The sequence below is a fragment of the Ceratosolen solmsi genome, unplaced genomic scaffold, assembly GCF_000503995.2.
Source record: "Ceratosolen solmsi marchali unplaced genomic scaffold, CerSol_1.0 scaffold57, whole genome shotgun sequence".
Taxonomy (NCBI): domain Eukaryota; kingdom Metazoa; phylum Arthropoda; class Insecta; order Hymenoptera; family Agaonidae; genus Ceratosolen; species Ceratosolen solmsi.
This window is the reverse complement of record NW_011948427.1, coordinates 1,580,984-1,604,280: the sequence shown is the minus strand read 5'-3', so window position 1 is coordinate 1,604,280 and position 23,297 is coordinate 1,580,984. Positions and strand designations below refer to the sequence as shown.

At 21.2% G+C, this 23,297-nt stretch overlaps 1 protein-coding gene across 1 annotated transcript; it reads right to left on the bottom strand.

Moving 5' to 3' along the window:
- Nucleotides 1–802: 802 nt before the first annotated feature.
- Nucleotides 803–23,279, bottom strand: Gycalpha99B (guanylate cyclase 1 soluble subunit alpha 2). Its single transcript, XM_011501091.1, has 11 exons — nt 22,878–23,279; nt 19,766–19,839; nt 18,500–18,582; nt 15,090–15,435; nt 12,235–12,631; nt 7,171–7,350; nt 6,678–6,816; nt 3,893–4,059; nt 1,913–2,056; nt 1,415–1,569; nt 803–1,033 (listed from the first exon to the last, which is right to left on the bottom strand). The coding sequence occupies exons 1-11, from the start codon at nt 23,142–23,144 to the stop codon at nt 838–840; spliced, it is 2,148 nt and encodes a 715-aa protein (XP_011499393.1). The 5' UTR covers nt 23,145–23,279; the 3' UTR covers nt 803–837.
- Nucleotides 23,280–23,297: the final 18 nt, after the last annotated feature.

Sequence of the window (23,297 nt, the reverse complement as noted above, 5' to 3'; positions counted from 1 at the left end):
TAAACATAAATTTATAATTTGAATTTATATTGATAGTAATTTTTTATTAAATTATTTTATCTTAAATATTTGTAATTTATAGAATATTTCAATAAAATTCTATTAATTCGATTGAATGTAAAATTATTAATCACATTTTTTCCACGCTCAAAAAATATTTCATGATGTAATTTCAATTTAGTTAATAAATAAAAAACAATATTATTACCTAAGGACTCATTGTGTTTCAATTTAACACTAATAAGTAATAGACGTTTTCTATACATATTATTACATTGGGAATATATCATAGAAATGAAATGTTTTTAAATTAATATATATTATATTATAAAAATATAAATAATATAAACATATATTTTTACTTAGTTATGCTTTTATATTATACATATTTTTTAAGCAAATGTTTGACGCAAAAAGTCACGAGAAATTAAAAATAAAATTACATATAATTGTTATAATACAATTTTAACTGTTAAAAGAAATTAATATCGAAAATGAAATATCAATTTTTTAAACAGATTTATTTTTATATATAATACTAAATGTTTCTTATAAGTAATTTTTATATTTTTGGTATTTTTATTCAAATTAAATTAACATGAGCTTTCATTTGATTTATTTGTAACATTTATACTGAGAAAAATTAACAACAATTATAACAACAATACTATTTTTATGTTATAATAATAATCTTATGCATGTATTATGAATATTATTACACTATAGATTTGCATAAATTGAATATATATTTGCAGTTCTTTTATTATATTGACATTATATTTTATATTATAATTGAAAAATTTGTAATTTCTAATAATAATGAATATATAACTGAGTTTATGTAGTACTAATGATTCCAAGATCATTTAAAGCTGCTTGTATGTGTAGATCCAATGGTTCATATTTATCAATATTTGGATGTTTGTAATTGTTTAAGAAATGACAAGTACCTTCTGTATTACGTGACATCTCCTTTGGTAAATTTTCTTTAGATCTACGTTCTAGCACAAATCCTGGCTCTTCAATTAAAAATCTAAAAAAAGTTATGTGAAACTGCATTAAGAAATTCTATATTAATTTCTTTATTATTTAATAGAAAATTTTATAATAAACAATATATCATGAAGAATACAATGTATGTTAAATTTCTAATAATTCCTACGATTAAATATATTGTTGTACAATTATATTATAATACATATTTAATTAAAGATAAATAAGTAAAATTTGATTAAAATAATAAATTCGTAATTTCTTGAACGGAGATTAACGTACATGCAGATATTAGGTTCTAAATTCTAAATTCTAAATTAGTAAACATAATATCTTTTTTTATAAATTTTCAATTGTAAGGATTACAAAGAAAATGTTGGGGATAAGGAATAATTATAAAAACATGAGAAATTTTGTTTACTTATACGTAGTAGGGCTGACATTGATTCTAAGTGGTTCACTTGTTGATTCAAATTTATTTGCCACAGTTACATTGTGACCAAAAAGACAATACCTAGGCATTTTTTTACCAACAACACCAGCTAATACCATTCCCGTATGGATCCCTATTCTCATCTGCAATTAAAAGACAGATAACTAAAATACTAGAAACAGTTATTTAACAATATAAACAATGTTAAAATTGTAACTTGATTTATACATATAAAATATTTTTCTTATAAACATTTCTAAATAAAAGTATTTTGTTATTAATTTTTATAATTATATAGTATTACTAATCTGATATGATTACTAAATGTATAAGAATAAATCACGAAAAATATGCATTATTGATATATTACACATATCCTCTGTAAAATATTTGATATGCAAATGATTTGAAACATTTTATAATCAATAAATGATAAGTAATTATTGATACAATGTTTTTATTAGACAGTAGAGATAACTATCATACCTTTATTGGTTTGCCATCGTGAGTGGAGTGTTCACTACAAGTTTCAATCATTTTTAATGCCATCCATGCAATTTGTTGTGCATGAGTATTTGTGTTTCTGTGTAAGCCACACGCTACACAGTAAGCATCTCCAATTGTTTCCACCTAGATATTAAATATGTATTATTTTTCAATACAAATATAATGTATTAAGTTTATACTAAGGCTAAATTAATATTGTTAATCTTTCAATTCATTTAATTAGTATTATGGTATTTTTAGATGAATTTCAGCACTTCAAAATGTAATACAATTTTTTTTTACAATTTTGACAGTTATAAATAAGTATTATATGTTAGTGAATTGTAAAAATAACGATAATAAAGTAAATATCTACAAATTGCCATAAAAAATTTTAATTTCCCTTTATTTTACAGACAGGAATAGAAATTTTTTATTTTAATCTAGATCATATATAACTCCATCTGTAATCTTTAATTCTTATTGGAAGTAGAATTACCATAGTAGCTGTAATTGTAAGTAATATAAGCACAAATGTCAATATTCAATCCAACAGTAAATATGATAAATTAATTCAATTCCAGGTAAAATATAAATATAAACCTTAAGATGTCAAAAAAATTCAAATAAATGTAAAAAGAACAAAGAATCGTTCACTCCGTCAGGATAAAAATCCAAGTACTGAAAATACAATAAAATAATAATATAATTCCATATAATACATTGATTCGTTTATTAAAAATGATTCACTTTATAATTGTACTGGAACAAATTTATCATTTCTAATTCTTTAAAATTATATTATTAGAAAAGTTTAAATAATTGTTAGCATAAAATAAAAATAAACTAACATCTTGCAAAACAACGAAAATTACTTATAAAAATAAATTCCAAAATTTTGTCTTTTAAATAACAATCTGATATCAAATATATTCTATACAAAACATCTAGACATCATCAAAATTTTTAAAGTAAAAGGTATTCTTACATTAACATTTCCTATTATTCTAATATTCTGTACATTTAAATATTATTAACATATAAATATTATTAAGTTAAAAATTCAAATAGCCTAATAAATGAATTAATATTTTTATTTACTAAATAATCAAATATAATCAATAAATCTATATAATCACTAAAGTAAATGAATAAACTAATGAAGAAACAAAAGTTGGTACTGCTATAGGAGCAGGTAATCACGATGAAAAATGATTTTGAGCTCATAGTAAAAACAGAAATCTTTTACTACAACTAAAATGATTTAATTAGTATAATTATAATTTATAATATTGTAACTCCCTCATATAAATATTTATTCAATTGATATTATAATTGTGACGTCCCTTTGTAAATAAAATATATTTTTTGTTATTCTATTTTTAATCGTTAAATCCTTAAATGACTATGTATTTAAATATTTTAATACTTAATTTAAATACAAATTTTGAAATAAAGTAGAAGGTACTATTGATGTTAAAAGTATATATATATGAATGTTAAAGCATATTTATATTTTTTCACTATAAATAAATGCCATGAAATGCAATTAAAATATTACTCGTATAATATGAGAAAAGTTAATATGAGAATAGAAAATTTAAAAGCAATTAAAAATTAATAGCATGTTTTTTATTATCTGATAAACATTTATAAATGAAAATGATTTTATTTATATGATACATATTAAATTAAAAAATTCGAAAATTTTTAAATGATTTCTTTTATATTATATCAAATTGTAATAAACTACAAGTGAATTATTATATTATTATATAAAATAATGTATTATCAGTTATTTGAATATCTTCATTTTTACGTATACATTAGTAATTTAATAAAATACTTATTCTATACAAACATTTAGAATAAAGATAAATTTAATTAATATACATTATAAGATACAATCATGGCATTACAAACATATTGAAAATATTAGATACAATAAAGCAAGTAGATAGTATTTAATTTTTACTGTACTTTGTAGATATCAAGTTGTCCGCAGTATGAATCAAATTGTTGATAAAGATTTTGAAGCATATTAATGACCATCATTGGTGTAGCTGTTGAGCAAATAGCTGTGAAGCCAACAATATCACTAAAAAGCATCGTAACGTCTGCATAATTTTTTGCCTCGATCGTTTCACCTATTACAAATATATTTAAAAATGTTAATTTATTATTGTAAAATTAATAAAAATTGATAAATTTTGTACAAGAAATCATGCATACGAACATTTAAATATTTGTAAATTCTACTTTATAAGCGAAAGTTTCATAATATCATTTAATACTATGCAAATAGATTGAAAAGGATTAATTAAATGTAAAAAAATTAATATTTTCACATATTTGATATTTTAATATAAAAATATTTAAACATATCCAAAATATCATTTAAAAAATATACAAATTATAAATTTTAAGTCTTCAACAAAATACATATTATTGAAATATACATATTTACACATTTAGTTTTAGTTTTTAATTTACTATTTTCAATGATTTCATACAGGTGAGATAGAAAAATATATAAAAATAGTTTAAACCAAATTGTATTTTCTTGTAATATAAATAAGCACAATATAACGTATTATTATAATTTATTTTATAATTTATTAAACAAATGGGACCACCTTTGCGACTTTTAATCATTTGTTGACGCATGTTAGTTTTATAAATTTATTATTATCACATTATATATAATATCAATAACAAAATCAGTTGCAATTAGAAAATATTAATCAGAAATTGCAAATCATGGAAATTTTTTTTTTAATGATGAAATTAGCCGTGAGGACAATTTCAGGCTTTTCCAATCCATCATAAACCAACACTCATTAAATAATGAAAAAATAACGAACACAAGTAGATTTTTCATGTCTTTTAAATATAGTTGCTTTATGTTTGCACTTATAAAAACTTTAAAATTATATTAATATGGCCAATAATATTTTTAGGCAACAAGATTATGTAAAATGTATTATTACATAATATATCATAACATATAATCATTTTTTAATTATTTTTAATTGCAGTTTGATTTTTTGTATTGTTTTAATACAGAACATTTTTTATTCAATAAATAGATTGTCATTGAATTAGTGCTTTCTGCAATATTCTCTAAAATAAAAATTTTCATATTTAGTATTTAGCATCGGTCTGAATTGATATCTATGTTGGATATTTTTCGGAACTGCTAAAAATCCAAATTAAGTTTAATTTATACGAAATTTTTTTAAATTGATGATTAACAAAATAAAAATCTATTGGGTGAATTTACTGAAATACTATTAATTTAAAAATTATCGTACAAAATTATGGTATCTTAGGTTGGAATACAATGATGCACTATCATCTGTAACGTTATTAGAAATAATTTTTGTAAAGATAAGTCTACTTTACAAACTTCTTTTTATCTATACACCTTGAAATTTGTAATTTAATTAAGTAGTCTATTTTATTACGAGTTTGTAACGATTTCAATAGATCATTACATGATAATCTAGATACTTTGTAATGAATTAAATTCTTTTGTCAGTTTAAATATGCTTGTTCATAATCCAAGAAATAAATAATAAAACAAATGATCTCGTCATTGCGATCTATTATAAGCAGCGAAGAAGATGTGATACCATGTTTCGTGTCTTCCATTTTAGCATTTTTTTATTTGTCTCGAAGCTTATAATTAAACCGAGTTTCTTTTGTAATCAAGAACGGTTCATTTGACAAGTAAAAAAGCTGCAATTAAAGATGAAAATGGGTTCCATAATGGTGGTTAATTATTCTAAAAATTGCATAATTCTCTACTGATTTAACTAGATTGTAATATCGATAAGGTTATTAAATTAGTTTTACAAGAAAAATAAAATCTTAGTTAATAAATTAGAAACATTAATATTTTGTTAGTTTTCTTTTTAAATTCTCCGTCTATTTTTATATACTCAATTAAATTTACGCTTGTTCATAAGTAATTATGTGAGTTAATTGAATATGTATTTATTAAATTTAAGTAATTATAAACTGACCTTGTGCTATTATTTTTTAACTTCTTTGTGATTTAGCAACCTTTTAGTAATTTTGTAGTTTTTGCTTTTACATTTTGTGATTTTGTACTTGAAATCACTGCTTCACGAATAACATTAATCAGTATAGATTTCGTTGAGTTAAAATTATTGCTATATTAAAAGCTATATCTTTTCTTGAAATTTTTTAAAATGTTGTTGCTATTACTTCATATTTTATTGTATAGTTCTTCGACTTATTTCATTATATATAGTATATCTTTTGCAAATGCTTTCTTGTAACATTACGACCTTCTCATTAAAAATTCCATTCAGGGTTATATTAATCGATTCTTAGATATATTGTATTGTCCAATTTCAAGGTTTAGAGTTTCTTTCCATATTCGAGGACACTCGGATCACGTTTCAATTATCGAACGTAGGTAATTGAAATATACTAAAGTGAAATAATCTACTAAATATTGCAGTTAATGCACTTTCATTTTATTTATGTATAATATATAACACACAACGTAAAATACGATCATTTTTTCGATAATTTAATTTCTCTAAAATTTTGTTGAGTTACTAAAATATTACGTCATTTATTTATAATGTATAATATGTAATTTAAAAAGGTGAAATATAAATAGAATCTGTTTATATATATATATATATATATATATATAGCGATATCTTGTATTTATTCTTTATATATTTTTAATATACGTGTGGATATGTATGAATTTACAAACACTTGCCTAGCCACAAACGCTTCGCTATATCTGGTGGGAAGATAAGATGGAGGAGACTAACGTTTTTCTCTCTTTCAGCATCGACAGCTCGGTTCGCTTCTTCAATTGAACTCTTTAATTTATCCATGCGCCGACGCAAGCCATCCTGTTTATATAAAAATAATTGTTTATTTAGATACAGAGTAAAATATACATTAAAAAATATTTTTCTTTCTAAATAAATCCATATATTACCTCAAGTAAATTTAATTAATATTATGTTATATGTACGAACTATGTCAACATGTAGTTTACTATTAATAGAAGCTAATATGTTAATGTTTTAAAATATGTTAAATTTCTAAATACAGAAATTAGATTTATCATGCAATTACTTGAATATCACTTTGTGACATTAAATTATAAAAAATACATTAGAAGAGTTTAAAAATATTAATTGTATTATTTAATTTATGCTTTTATATTTTTAATATTTTAATTGAGTTATTAAATTAAATACTTGAGCTCTCGCTTGTTCACCGACAAGGATCACATCTCTGGTTGCATCATGAAGTGGAATATCCGAAATAAAAAGACCACGACCAGTGAGTCCTTCTAAACCATTTAAAAATGGCGAACTGACAAAAAGAATAGAGTCCGATTCTGAACAGTGAACCATTTGTCCTTTGAATTCGAGCCCCTTTAACAGTTTAAACATGAATTAAATGCTATAAAAGAAGAATATTTTATAATTTATTATATTTTTTGTAGTCTAGTACGGACGAGGAAGGCATTTATTATACATAATTTTTAGACATTTTATCCATTATTCACATCTCAATATATTACCATCAACAAGTTATAATTATATTTCCAATTAGAAGAGCTCTCCTTAAAATTTTTTAAAATCGAAAATTTAATTTTGTGGTATAGTCAAGTGTTTAATTGTTAATTAATTGAATTAATTTAATTAATCAAGTGCCTTAATTAAAAATTTTTGCTAATTATCATTATTGCAAATATTAAATTTGTATTCGTGAGACTGATATTATATGCAGCACTTTTCGCACTGTAAAAACAATAATTAGTATTAATTTCCTTTTTCCCTTTAACGAGGTTATACTTCTGACCATTAAAGATTGGAATGTGATAGTTCGTTGATGCTAATTGAGTTTTTATTCTTACTTTGTCGGTGGCAAATACAAAAAAAAATTGACGTGATTATTCGTCCTATCGTTGATATTATAATCCAGTGTTAAGTGGTTTTATTTTAGGTACTGATGAATATAGAACAGATGCCGGTGGTATCGTATTCCTATTTTCATCAATATCAGTGCTATAAATTCTTAATAGCGTTTTATTAAAATAAAAAATTTATTCATTAACTGTCACAAGTAATCATTAGTTTTATACTTTATATTCTTATAAATTAATCTTGACTTTCCTAAGATCTGTTATAAAGGACATAAGTATAAAACGGAATTTTAAATAATAATAATTTTAGAATATTTTATGATATATTTTGTATGCTTTTCTGTTCTTATTTTTATAAGACTTTCTATGATATATTATATTAAGAATAATCATTTATTTGGAATTGTAAAGTATATTATATGACATTTTCTTATATAAACTTACATCGATTCAATATAAATTATTTAGGACGCAACAGTATGAAAGAATTGTGTTTTTTTTTTAATTTATAAAATCGCTATTATAATTAATATTAACGATTATAATAATTAAATAAAATAAAGATAAATAAATTAGAAAACCTGAAATATATAAATAGTTTTTCATGTTAAAATAAAAATTAAATAATTCAAATTCATATAAAAATAAATAATTTGATCTACAATATATTTTAATTAGATACAAATAATTTCAAATTATAAATAGTATTAAAAAATATAGTATAAATAAATTATAAAGTACTTTAATTTGTGTCAAATATTTGTAACGTTTATTTTTTATTTATTTCATCCGGAGATTCTTATTGAAATTCGTGTCACCTTATTATTGGGTCCATTCTTTAAAACATTTAGCTAGTTTTTCTTAAAAGGTAATTTAAAAGAACACATTTTTAATAATAGAATAGCCATTAAACAAACTGCAGTATATTTCATTTATTTGTTTAATATAAAACAATTTAATTATTGAAAAAAGAATTCATGCCTTATATAAAAAATTCTGCCTATAAAGAAGATTTGCTATAGTAAATATTAAATTTTATATCCTGTAGATAAAACTTAAATATAATAATAATAATTTGTTAAAACACTTATCACTTACTGTTACAGTTAAAAAGATTATTTCCAAAATACGATAATGTATGTATTGGGTGAGTTTTCTCTTGAAAACTGAAAACGATGAATATATGATAACTTTAGTTGAATTATTTTCATACAAAATAAAAAATTCACATGAGTCATGAATTATTTTAGATTTAATTAATTGTATTATTCACAACATGTATTATTTCAAACGACTTGAATTAAGAAATAATATATTGCGATTGGACAAGTATTAACATATTATTTATATTAAAAATATTATTGCTTCCTAAATAGAGTTTATTTGTTCATAATAATTTATTGAAATCAGATTATACAGTTATAAGATAGATAAAAAATATATGACCGAGAATTATATGTGCTTATTCAGCATATTATGTACGTTATACAAGCATTATGAAAACAAACTTTTACTTAGGGGGAAGAATAAAGTAGTAAGAAGAGTAAAGTATGAATATTGTAAAACGGCATGAAATTTCGTTGATTCATAATAAGTTTGTCTAATACTCTAGCATTAATGAACAAAAAAGCGTACGTGTATTTGGTGTGCGTTCATTGTTTGCGTAATATATATTACAGGAAAAAAATTAGAGATTGAATTATCAAAGAAAAAGATAGAGAAATTAAGTTGAAATCATGTGAATATAATTGAATGCAAAATATTAATTGAATAAACGACTTTACAAATGTATCAGTTGATATTTTCAATTAATTACAAAGAAATATATAATGTATATAGTAAAAACGAGCGATAAAAAGACAAATTCTGCTTTTATTTTAATTACTAATCGAGTTTATTTTGTAAATACAAATGAATTCATTTAGTATTTTAATATTAATAAATTGATAATATATATTATGTATAATAGACAATAAATATAAAATAAATATGATAATATAAAACATATATATTATATATAGTAATATATAATTAATATATAATAAATAATATATTAACATTCTTAAATATTTTTAAATAGTAGTTACATATTTCAACTACAGAAATGAATGATACTTAATATTTGAAAAAGGAAAGATATTCGTTATTATGAGAATTATGTTTTGTATTTGGATTAAATGTATATAGATATATTATAACGAGGAATTAATAATAAATTCGTCTTCTGTTTATATACATATTATATTGTTAGTGCCAAAGGAATTTATTTAAAAATTTTATGTTAATAGAAGATCAATTTAAGCTAACTTCCTCGTTTCATTAATAACCCTACTATGATATTATTTTTTTCACTTCGGGATAACTTTGTAGCGATATATTTATAAATTTAGAAAAATAATTCATATGCCTACAATGTAAATGTAGATCAATACTTAAGAAACATTTCTAACCCGATATATTGGGCTATGATAACCAATATTTACGTGTGCGCATATGTAGATATAAAGAATAAATAATAATAACTTTTACGTTGTTTAAATATATATATATATATATATATTAAGATTTCAATAATACATTAATGTTTATTCCATTCAATTTTTTATTGCTTCGTATTAAATTACGTAATTTTATTGCGAGAAAAAATAAAAAGTACGAAAACCAATTAAATATTACTTTGTATGCACATGTTGTACATCAATGGTTAGCACTACTAAAATTATTCGGTAAAATATAATTTTATTTATAGATTATAATATTGTTATTTGTCTTTTAAATATTGACAATTTTTTTAAATATTACGATTATTTGAGTATACATACATATTATTTGTATTCAAGCAAGAAAGCGGTATGTAGGGTAGAATTATTGTTTTAATCTAGATACAAGAATACATTTAAACTGCGTGTTTAAACTTGCTAGTATGTAATCAATACTTTATAACTTTAACATTCAGTAACGGACAAAGGTATCCACCTACTTTATTATAATAGAATATTATGCATTCAATAATTTTTATGTTATTTAAATGAATACTTAAATGAATGAAATATTTCTTACATATTCTCATTTCTGTACAGATTTTATTCATTATTTACTAATTCTATTTTAAAAAACATTAGGAATATTATCATATTTGAGAAGAGTATATTTATTAAATGATAATATTTTATTATATATATATTATGATATGTTTTCGGTAAATTCAAAAAGGACAAGCAGAATGTCAATCATTATGGCTATTATAATACCACAGAGCATTTTATAACTTCATTCTCTATATCACAAGCATTCAAGAATATTTCTATTTTATCCTCATTTGTTTATAGTAGTTTGTTTATAGTAGTTATACTTTCAGAACCTTGTGATTTTAATCTATCGATTTTATCAGAAATTTAAGTCTCATAAATTTATTTCAATAAATACATGTGCTTAGAATAATATTTTTTTTAAAGCAAAGTTTTCGATGTGATTGTATTGTTTTACTTTCTTTTTTTTTAAGTGTTTTCTTTCATTAATTTTGAATCTGAAAATTATATGTATTAAATATGTGGATAATTTATATATATATATATATATATATATATATATATATATATACGTGCGTGTATTGATTTAATTTGAAATCTCTCTTTCGGTTTATATTCGTTTTCTATAATAACTATATTAAAAATTATATTAATACTACATTTCAATGATTAGATTATCCGTTTATTTTCTTACTTTTAATTCCTTAAACAGTTGGAACTCTAAAAATAAAAGTAATAAAAATATTTAGGTCCTTACATAACAAATTTTATATCTATGAATTTAACAAAATTTTCTTAGTCTTTTTAGATAATAATACGTAATTTTTCATTAATTTTCCAAAAACTAAAATGATCATATTTTTATGTTAATATGATTAAGATAATTCGTTACAACATCTAAATAATTTGAGTGAATTTTAATAATTATCATCAAAACTTTTATAGTTCGATTATATTTATAATCTATTATAAACAACATATCTTTTTGAATAATAAATATAAGTCAGTCAATCATAAATAAAAGTTAATATATAACTAATCACTCTTTTATAACTGATGTGAAATTCTGTTTTGAAAATATTAATTATATAATCTGATAATTATTTCAATTTTTATCATTACTATTAAGATCGTGTATTATTTTCATTAATATTTTTATTGTATATAATCAATTAATTAATTTTATAGCAATATTTTTTAAAAATATTTTTATTGAGAAAATGCTTAGTTTTAATTTTTGTTTTACTATTCCTAGTAATTAATTATGGAATACTAATAGTAATAATATGTAATACAAAATATATTCTTAAAAACTGTTTGAAATTATTTGGAAATTTATCAATATTTTTAAAAACTCTTACCTCAGCTTGGAAACCATCGGCTTGCTCAGGTTTCTGTAGTGTCAATACAAAAGGCGTGTTTGATCTTTTAAGGATTTCATGAAAAGTTAAAGTTACGCCTCTGGGCCTTGTAAAGATAAAGTAAGTTGATATATCACTTCCGTATTTATTTAAATAATCACCAAAGATGCGCATGAATCCCACACCCAGCTGCACAAATTCAAGATTTCGATCGACAACGAAATGCCAGGGAAAAGCTTTGCAGAAACTTGCTACTCCGATACGTAGATCTGATGCGTTATGAGATAATGAGGGAAAATAAGAGGAGTTATCTATTTGTTGTTTTTCATGGATCTTCCCTTCTATATCTGTACTTGTATTTGTCTGATTTTTAAAATATTCAGGAGTTATGCGATATCTGTAAACATGAAATTTATTTATGCGACATATTAATGTCATAGAAAAATATTCTTTTTTTTCAGAATAAACAAAAATGACATTTTTTTTAATACACATTTTTTCTTCAGATTTTTTATTGGAATAAATGTCAAAGAATATTATCACATTTAAATTTTTTATTATATATGCACTATATTTATTATTATTTCCAAATTTTATATAAATATTTAATTGTCTAATAGTTTTAAGATAAATACTAATATATCTAATTATAATATATAGACAGATTTAAGAATAAAATATATATTCGAAGTAACTCAAATAAAAATAGTTTGATTAATTGGTTTAATTATAATATTTTATATTTCTTTAAAATTATAAATAACAAAAAATTAATGAGTTTAAAATTAATATTAATTAAACATTCAAAAAAATATAAATCATAATAAAAAGTTCAATGCTAGATTAAAACTAAGGAAAAAAATAAAAAATAATTTTTAAATCAAGTAATGATATAAGTCTAACAATTTAATTTATATAGAAATACCAGTTATATTTTATTTTAGTAATCGGTAAACGTTATTATATAGTTAAGATAAATAAATTATTCAATTATTATAATATAAGGTAAATCTAAGACTACATCCATGTAACTGTTATTTAACTTACTATTTAAATTATTATTATTATTTAAATAATTAACATTTTTTAAATTCACAATTCAACTCACAATAATTTACAAATAGATTCGTCTATTTTTTCAGTATGTACTGAATTGTTTAATTTATACATTTGTAAAAGTCTGACAATTTTATATGAATTTAATGAAACGAAAACTAGAATTAATTACATAAAAATATGATTTCGTAACCTAGTCTATTTAAACCGTGCTTTGATATTTGAAAAAACAATCAGTTCATTTTGTGGATTAAACACATATCTAAATTGAATTAAGTTATTTGGTATCATTGAATGAATTCAATTTAAAAACAGTTTTTTTTAAATATATTACATAAAATAAAATCAAATAAAATATTTTTAAAAAATATTGATTTTGTAATTTTATCCATATGTTATAAATAGTAATAATATTTTTAGAACGTTTAGCAATTGCGTAACTGAATATAACTATTGAAATTTTACTTTTATTTTTATAAAATTTATTATTATGACATTATAATAACTCGCAATATGTTTGCATTAATATGAATATATAAAGTCGTAGCGCAAATAATCGTTGATCATATATAGCATATAATACGTGCTGTCATTGCTAGAGATACACCGCAATAGAAGCGATTCCGACAGTAGAGTCGTGATTAGAGGGAGTAGAAGTTCGTGACTTTTGGTCGATCTTCACGAAATAAGTTCTGAACAATTTAACTTATTTTTGTGGGATAATTCAATCGCTGCAACAATTTGAATAAATTTATTGCGTTAACGTTATTCAATGTGGTTGATAGTATGATAGTATTTGTTATAAAATTAACATAATAATTATTGAACCGTTATAATTAATTCTAGATTTTAATATATTTTGTACATTAAAAAATTGTTTAAATATCAATCTTTCAAATTAAACATTTTAATTATTAAAACAGTAAAACGTCAATATGTTATAAATAGTAAAATTCTTTTCAACTGAATACGCTTGTAATAATCAACTATATAAAGTGTGATACACAAATTAAAGAATTGTTGGAGTTGCCGGAAATATGTCTGTTGCAAATTTTAAATTCTCAAACAAGTTATTTTCAAATCTATTTTAATAATTCATTTTATAAATTATTGAGTATTGTAATGCAGCAAAAGCATTAAATTATTTTAAGACAAATTTAATTCAATTTACAATGTCAATTTATAGTGAAGATGTATTCAGTATAAATTATTAACAATTATATGAATTAAATGTAATCCACAGAAGCTCAGGGGTTTATTAAGACTTACTCTCTAAAGTAATAATTATTAAGATAAATCCGGTGTGCAATCATTTTTCTGTTTCTTTTTCATGCTTATCTTATACTTTATAAAGTTTGAGAAAAACTGATATAATTTTCATTTTTGAACTTCTGCTATCTATTTCTGGAAACGAAATTTTCACAAGTTTAAATGATAATACTACATACATTGAGATTCAATAGTTAGTTATACTTTAAATAAATCGAATTTTTGTAACGTATTATCAATGAATGAAGATTCTCACTATTACCTTAAAATATCAAAGCATTATAAAAACATATTCAATTAAGTTTTTCTTATTTTAAAATAAGTCGACTTCATAAAATTATGAATCAATTATGAGTCTTACACTTACAATTAGTTTTGCCGATTGAGGGCATTAGAGAGAAAAAGATAATGTTAAAGGAACACTATTTGGGATCAGGTAATAAATTTAGAAGAATATTTAGAATGTAGAGTAATTGGATATAATAAAATGTTAGATTATTTTTCAATAAGAAATTTAATTTAATACTTACCTAAAAAATTTGGTATTATATGGATCCGGAAGTATATACACATCAGCTTTGTCTTTATAAAATTGTCGGGCAACGCCTTTAAGGCTACCAACCAGCAAATAGGCTATAGACGGGTGATCAGTTGTGAAGTGAAGCTCGAGGCCAGTAGATGTAGCTATACAAACGAATTCAGCTTCAGTATCTGTCCCAGACTGATGCTGAACCACATCATTAACCCCATCAAGAGTCGTAAGAAAAGCGGTAAGATCATTTCCAAGGCATCGAAACGCACGCTCCAAAAGGCCAATACATGCGGTATCTATAACTTGTTGTCCAAGTTTATCGAGGAAATCATTTGGGTCGATTTCTGAAATTTGAATAAAAAAACAGTTCATTGTATGTGCAAAATATCACTATGACGAGTGTATTGAATTGCATGTATTTTAAAGAAAAACATATGATTTGAATGATATCGTGTGTACCAGTTAAATATAAGCCCTTCGAAATGAGTACCGGTTATATGGACAATTCGGCTTGCTTTTATTAAAACTTGCCTCAAGCTTATAGCTGTTTCGTTAGTTACGTTGTTTATTAGTTTATCGACTATTCTAGAGTTTCAGTAACTGCAGTAAGTGTTTATTTTCTGATTGAGTATAGAATTTTACTAAAGTATTATTATAGCAATGGTAAATTCTAATAATTCAGATTTAAATTTTTAATGAAGTTACATATAAATTAGATAATTAGATATTGTTTATATATAAAATTATAGAACCGAACGAAAAATCGAACCGACAACTGATTTTTCTTAAATAAAGTATATCATATATATCCCGTCTTCCCTCTATATTATTACAAATAGTTCAGTATAACATAGAACTACTTGTCTAGATTAAGAGAGAAATTATGCAAAAAACTATTGTGGCTTATATTTTTTCTAAATTATTATGTATTCATTTTCTAAATTAATAAAAATTTCTATCAAATTTTTAAAATAATGTCTTGCTATAATTAGATTATAACTGTTGCAGATTATTATTTTAAAATTTTTATAAATAAATTTATGCCGTTAATACATTAAATAAATGATATATATATCTTATATTAAAATTTGATAATTTAATGCATGCATAAATATATATATATATGAATAAAATATAAATGCATAAAATTCATATTTTTCAATAGTTTATAAGTGCTTATAAGCTTACTTTAATATATTCGCTTGTTCTACTATGTTTATACTCGCTCATTGTTTCTTATGCTTACTTGATATGATTGTATGTTCACTAATTTTTTTTATTGATTTTCTTACTTACGATGTCTCCTTCATTTTTCCTACCAATTAATCAGGAAAAGTTATCTGGATCTTTCTTTTTCTCTGTTTTTCTTTATCTCCCTCTCTTTTTAATCTTAATCGATTATAGTAACCCAGATCTAATCTATATGACATTATATGTAATGACTGCTTTCTGCAGATGAAAAGCAATTGTTTCTTCTCACAAATATTATTTTGTTGCATATTGCAGAGAATATAGAAATATATACTTTTTAAAAAAGTATTATTTATTAAAACATTTAATTCTTTAAAGACATACCATTATAAATAGATTTTTTCTTTTATAATTATCTAGATAATCATATTGGTTTGAAAATAAATAAATGTTACATAAATCATACAAGCATTTTTCATGATTAACTTATATGGAAAAAATTAAAATACAAATACATTTAAAAAATTAATTGTATATTAAAAACTATTAGATCTTGAATGTATAACAATTGAACTACAAAGTATTAGTGTTAAAATTATATTATAAATTTAGAGAAAATCATTATATTATAAATTTAAAAAAAACTAATTATATAATAGATTTGTAAATAAAAATTATTAAAAATTTTTAATTTTTAAAATTAAAAAAATTTCAATGTATCAATTGATAATAATATTTTTATTATTCATTTGTAAATCAATAAATATATAAAAACTATTAGAATAAGTAACCATTTACTCGGTTTATGGATTTCATTAGTAATTTCTAAGAATTAAAAGATTAAAAACATCGTAACTTTAACTATATTAATACGTAACAAAGCCGATTTTTGATAATGTCATTAGTATATATTATATGCATTTATTATTATGTATCTGTTTATATAAAGAAAATGAATTTTTTACCCAACAATCTATTATAAGAGTGTGTGAGTTATTAGAGATAAAAACAATTGAGATATACTAATAATGAGACAATTAATATATAAAAAATAAATAATATAGCATATATATAACAAGCAGGGCTGATACAGAACATATATTTTTTACTATAGGAATACGAGCCTTTTAATAAAATATTCTAATTGTAAAAAGTGCAAAAAAAATTGAAGTTAATATAATGAAATAAAGCAATTCCAAAAAAGGAAAAAAATATAATACCAAATTAACTATTAAGAAATAAAAATTAACGATTGTTTAATAGTAAGTAATATTGAATTAAATATAAACACAAAATTAAAAAATATAAACATATATATTTTGAAAACTGCAGTGACATTTCCTCTTTGTTTTTTTAGCAATATTCATCAATGTATACATTGTTTTGCCTATTACACTTCAGCTATCAAGTAAGAAGAAGATTTTATTAGAAAACTTTCCGAGTAGGCAATTATTTGCTTATTAAATGATTAAAATATATTCTTTACATTGTACATTACTTATATTGTTACAAAATTTAAAACTACTTATTTTTATAAATTATGAAAATATATAAGGATTTTTTTAATGTATTTTTCCGATATATAAAAATTAAATAATGATTTTTTTTAATTTTAACGACGTCACTTAAAAATTGGAAAAAAGTCAACTCTTTTCTTTCCTTCTCTATATTAATGATGCTTATAAGGAAACGAATTAAATTAAACCAGTTATTTTAATGGTTATAAATTACCAATATTGTAATAAATATATCTTTTTCAATAAGATCAACAGAATAATAGTGTCTTAATTCTTCCACTGAATTGTCATAAGGCGGAACCTTACTTCCATTATGATATTGTTGGTATCCATTTTTTATGAAATCCTTTGTTTATATTAAATTAATATACAATACAATTTTGTTTTATTTTGTCAAATTTATGTTTTCTTGATTTAACAAAAACAATTGATGTGTCATTGAAATTACAATATCTTTTTTACATTCATTCTATACAGATGAAAAGAGATACGTATAACTCTAAGGGTTTTATATTATCTGTCGATATGGATCGTAGTAACGCGAAATTGACATGTTATTTATCATGTTATTTAGTATTTTAGTTTTTTTTTTTAAATTCTTTACAATTAATAATAGTTGGTAATATTAATTTTTACAGTTCTATTGTGTTTATGTTAAATTTTTATTAAAATAATTTTTTATTCCGCTATAATATCTTACCACAATCATAGTTAAGTGTTTCGTAAATGTCCTCTAAGAGGTTGTAGTTTTCCTCAATCTCAACATTGATGAGCAATTTTTCTCTGAAATACAACAAAAGCAGTGTTAATTTAACTTGTTATATTTCATTAATAACATACGAACAAATATGAGTTCTAAAGAGGCTTATCGTAAATGATCATTCTAAATCAATATTTATGTTAATATTTTAATATTATTAATATTTATTATTAATTTTGTCATAGAATTTTATTTCTAATTTATTCATTATTCATAAAAATAAAAAAATTAGATATAATAATATACTAATCAGGTGTACGTATATTATTTTATAAATTACTTATATATCAGAATAATATATTGGAGAAAATTTATTCTTTTTTTTTAATATATTTCAGTAAAAATTTTTTAATTTACTAGATGAAAATGCTATTTTATTGTCTAAATACATATAAATATTATATATTGAATAAACTCATTTTCAACAGTACATTTCTTTTAATAGAAACAATACATATTAATAATGTATTAATGGTTAGTTTATATATTTAAAAATTACTTTTGTTTCAAAATTAATTATATTTGTCATTCTATTTATGTGATTGAATAAAACAGAAAATTATTTAGTAATATTTAAATTGTGGTATCTTTGAATGCTTAATACTTTATAGTGTTGTTGACAATATTTTTATCCATATTTTAATTATATTGATCTGATCTAATTATAAAGAAAAAATATTTATATAGGAAGGGCATAGAGATAGTAAGATAGAGAAGTAGGAAAAAACCTTAAATATTATTTTTAGTTGTTTAAATAAATAGTTTACATATATGAGTTAAACTTAATAAATAATTGTATATAATTTGTATACGTAAGCAAATATTATAATATCCGATAATTACTTTAGTAATTAATTCTATCTATAATATTCAAATAAAAAATAAATTCCGCCATATCAGTCAAAATGAAAGAATATATTAATATTATAAATAAGTACAGAAAAATTATAAATGTACTAAAAAAATTAGTACAATAGATAAAGTAAATTTTTATACGAAATTTTTTATGAAAACATAATATTTCATTATTTCTATGAATATTAAATTATGAAGTTGAAAAAACCATCTAGCATAATGTTTATATAGATTATTATTATTATTATTATTATTATTATTATTATTATTATTATTATTATTATTATTATTATTATTATTATTATTATTATTATTATTTAGAAGAATAGAAAAAATATAAATTTTACTTACAGTGATGCCGAGGTTGAAAGTGGTACCTCATTTTTCTTTAAAAGTGCTTCTAAAGCTACAGCCATAACATCATTCTTAAAAAAGTAAAATACAGCATTTCAAATTACACGAATAATAACAGTGATTATGATAAAGAAATTTTATATTATTAGTTCAAAAATTTAATTAAAATAATTAGAATTTCGATAAACATTAATGAATTTTATCTTATTAATTAGCATATTATTAAATGAATTTTAAATTTAATACAATAATAAATTCTATAGTATATATAAGACAAAAATTTTAGTATATAAAGTAACAGCTTTTAAAAGGATGATAAAATATAAAGAAAATAAGAGAAGTCAACAAAATATTTAGTAATCATGTATATACAATATTAAACAGAATTAAGCCAATGTCATGAAGCAAGATAAATTAAATTAGATATATGTATATAAAAATTAACATCAACAAATGAAAAGAAGTAGAAGATTTTATTAAAAATGTAAGCAAGGAAAAATGTTTAAAATATAGAAATAATAAATTTCAATTATTATGAAATAAAACATAATAAAGCCTACATAAGAATTTATCATATTGAAACACCAAAGTATTTACATAAAAAAATTAAAAATAAAAATTTGATCAAATGAAAAGTAATAAACAGTAACAAAATAATACAAAAAATACTGAAAATAAGAAAATATTATTCATGCAAGAATTATGAAAAATAATGGTGAATAAAGAATTAAATATATACTGGGAGCGATAGAGTCCTTAAGAAAATAATATATATAATATATAATATATATTAACAATATATGGGAAAGTAAACAAATAAGAATAAAAGATAATTGAAAAAAGACTTAAGAGAAGAAAAATAAATTGCTGCTAAGCATAAAATTAAGAAATAGAAATGTATTTATTATAAATGAGTAAATTACACTACAATACTTTTTATAAGAATAAAATATTAATTATAAAAAGTTCAAGTTTGAATATGCAAACCTATCAGGACAATAGTTTTCTGTATTAAATTGGTTTTATTTCGTACAAAATAAAATTTTTTTTATTTTATGTTTGATTAATTTTTTTATTTATATTTTTATATTTATTATATTATATTATATTATTAAAAATTAATTTTTTTTTTTTAATATTATGTTTGAAAGTGTTAAATTGTTTAATGTATGTATATACGTAAAGAATATTAATGTGTTAAATAATTTTCGTTTTTCAATATTAGAAAGTTATTCTGTATAGGCTTTATTATAATTTTCAAAAATAATTTACTTTTATAATATACTTAAAAAATTTATGTCTATAAGTAAATCATTTTAATACAGAAAATAGGATTATAATAGTAACTTGATTTACTAATTTATTTTCTCTCTTCTATTAAAATAAATATAAAATACAGTAAGTAAACTTTTAATTTAGCTTATATTGCTATAATCAATGTTGTTATTCGTTAAATTCGAAATCATCTAATAATCACACTTTAATTAAAAAGGTTATTAGTTAATAATGTTTTTTATACATTTGCACTCAAGAATATTTTCAATACATGTTTTATTCCTAGCTAGACATAAGTTGATATTAACGACATGCAAATGTTAATTTATAAATTCTGATTTTGTGAAAAATTTACATGAAATTGTAGGTACTTCTTGTCAATTCATACTTGATTTTTACACTCAATATATAAATTAATTTTATTATTATAATATTTTAATAATATTTTATTTAAAAATTAAATAAATTTTTTTATATAAAAATTCTCAAATTATATTCAATGAATTATTCAATGTATTGGTAACTTTAAAAGTTGTAATCAACTCATAGTAAAATCAAAGAAGTATTATAATTTTTTATCTAATATTCAAGTTTTTATTCAATTTACAAATTTTTTAAGGGCGTAAAATAAAACTTTATGTTAAATATAATTGTATTTTTATTTTTACGAATCGATATCAATTTTACTTTATAAAAATTTTGATGGAAAATATTACGTACTTCATTAAAAGAAATTATTATATAAAAGTATCAAAAAAATCTACAATACTTTAAGTAATGTAAGACTTTTGTTTTGATTTTGTTTTGTTTGAGTATAATATAAGAATTTTGTTCAAATATATTGTTTTAAATCTTCTTGATATATTCAATTTTTCAGTCTAACATTCACTTAAAACATTATAGTTTTTAAGGGAATTGAAAAAATTATTTATAAAGTTAAAATGTTAATTTTGGTATATTTAAATTATAATTCCTAAATAATACTGTAAAAATGATAATGAACCCGAATAATGATTATATAATTTTTTTATTTACATTTATAACATTCATAATTAAGTTTTTCAATTATATCTGTTGATTATATAATTACAATTAAATATATTTACATATGAATATATTATGATGCTTAGTAGTTTAAGCTATCTTCTCATAGCTCGTATCATTTATAAATAATTAAACAATATTTAAATTATTTATTTATTATATTTACATTAATATTATTATTCACATTTTTTATATAAAATATTGTCCATATTACAAAATAATGTAAATAAATTACAAAAATGTAAATAAAATTTTGTAAGAAATTTGTTTTTGATTAGTACTCATAGATTTGTTTCACATGAAAATTTAATTTCTATTTATAAAAAAAAATGATTCTAATAATGATACAAATTCAACACATTGCTAATGAATTAAAACAGTATATCATAGAATACAATTCTTTAAAAATTTTCACATTATGTTATATTATAAAACAAAATATGAATTAGTTATATAAATAATTTACTGTAATAACTCCTATAAAATATATAAACGTGAAAATTATATAAAATATATGAACATAAAAGTTATATAGATGTTATATAGAAGTTATATAAATGAAATTATATAAAATAATAAATAAAAATTAACTGTTAAACGATCAAATGGTTATATCAACAAGTATAGCGAGTAAAACCTAATGTATAAAATTATATTTTGTCAATTATATTTGTTTAATTAAAGTCACATTATAAATTAATTTTATCATTCGGAATATACAAATTTAACGTACTTTTTAGTTACAAATGAAAATTATATTTATTACCGGCTTAAATCTACATTATCTTACCGATGGATTGGTCAACATGAGTACTGCAGCTTTGAGGTGTTTAAGATTCAGCGTTTGTGTTTCTGCCTGTTCCTCCACATCCTCCCCCAGTAATGATGAAGTAATTTGAACCGAAGATTGTCTACAAGGTTTCAATTTTTCATTCTTTTTATGATGACGATGTTCTAACAGTATTCCACATTTTTGTTTGTCTTTGTCGTTCTTCAGATTGTTATCATTATTATTACCACTGGGAAGTTGCGTAAATTCAGAAAATGGACAAGCCATCTCAAGCGGGTTTACACTTTACACATTTATTCGCTTTCACATTGTTGATTTTTGTAATGCTTTGTCATCTTGTCCTTTTTATTTACTTAGTTTTATATCACATACACACGTACACTTATTTAAGAAACTTTTTATTTTTCACTAGCATGCTTT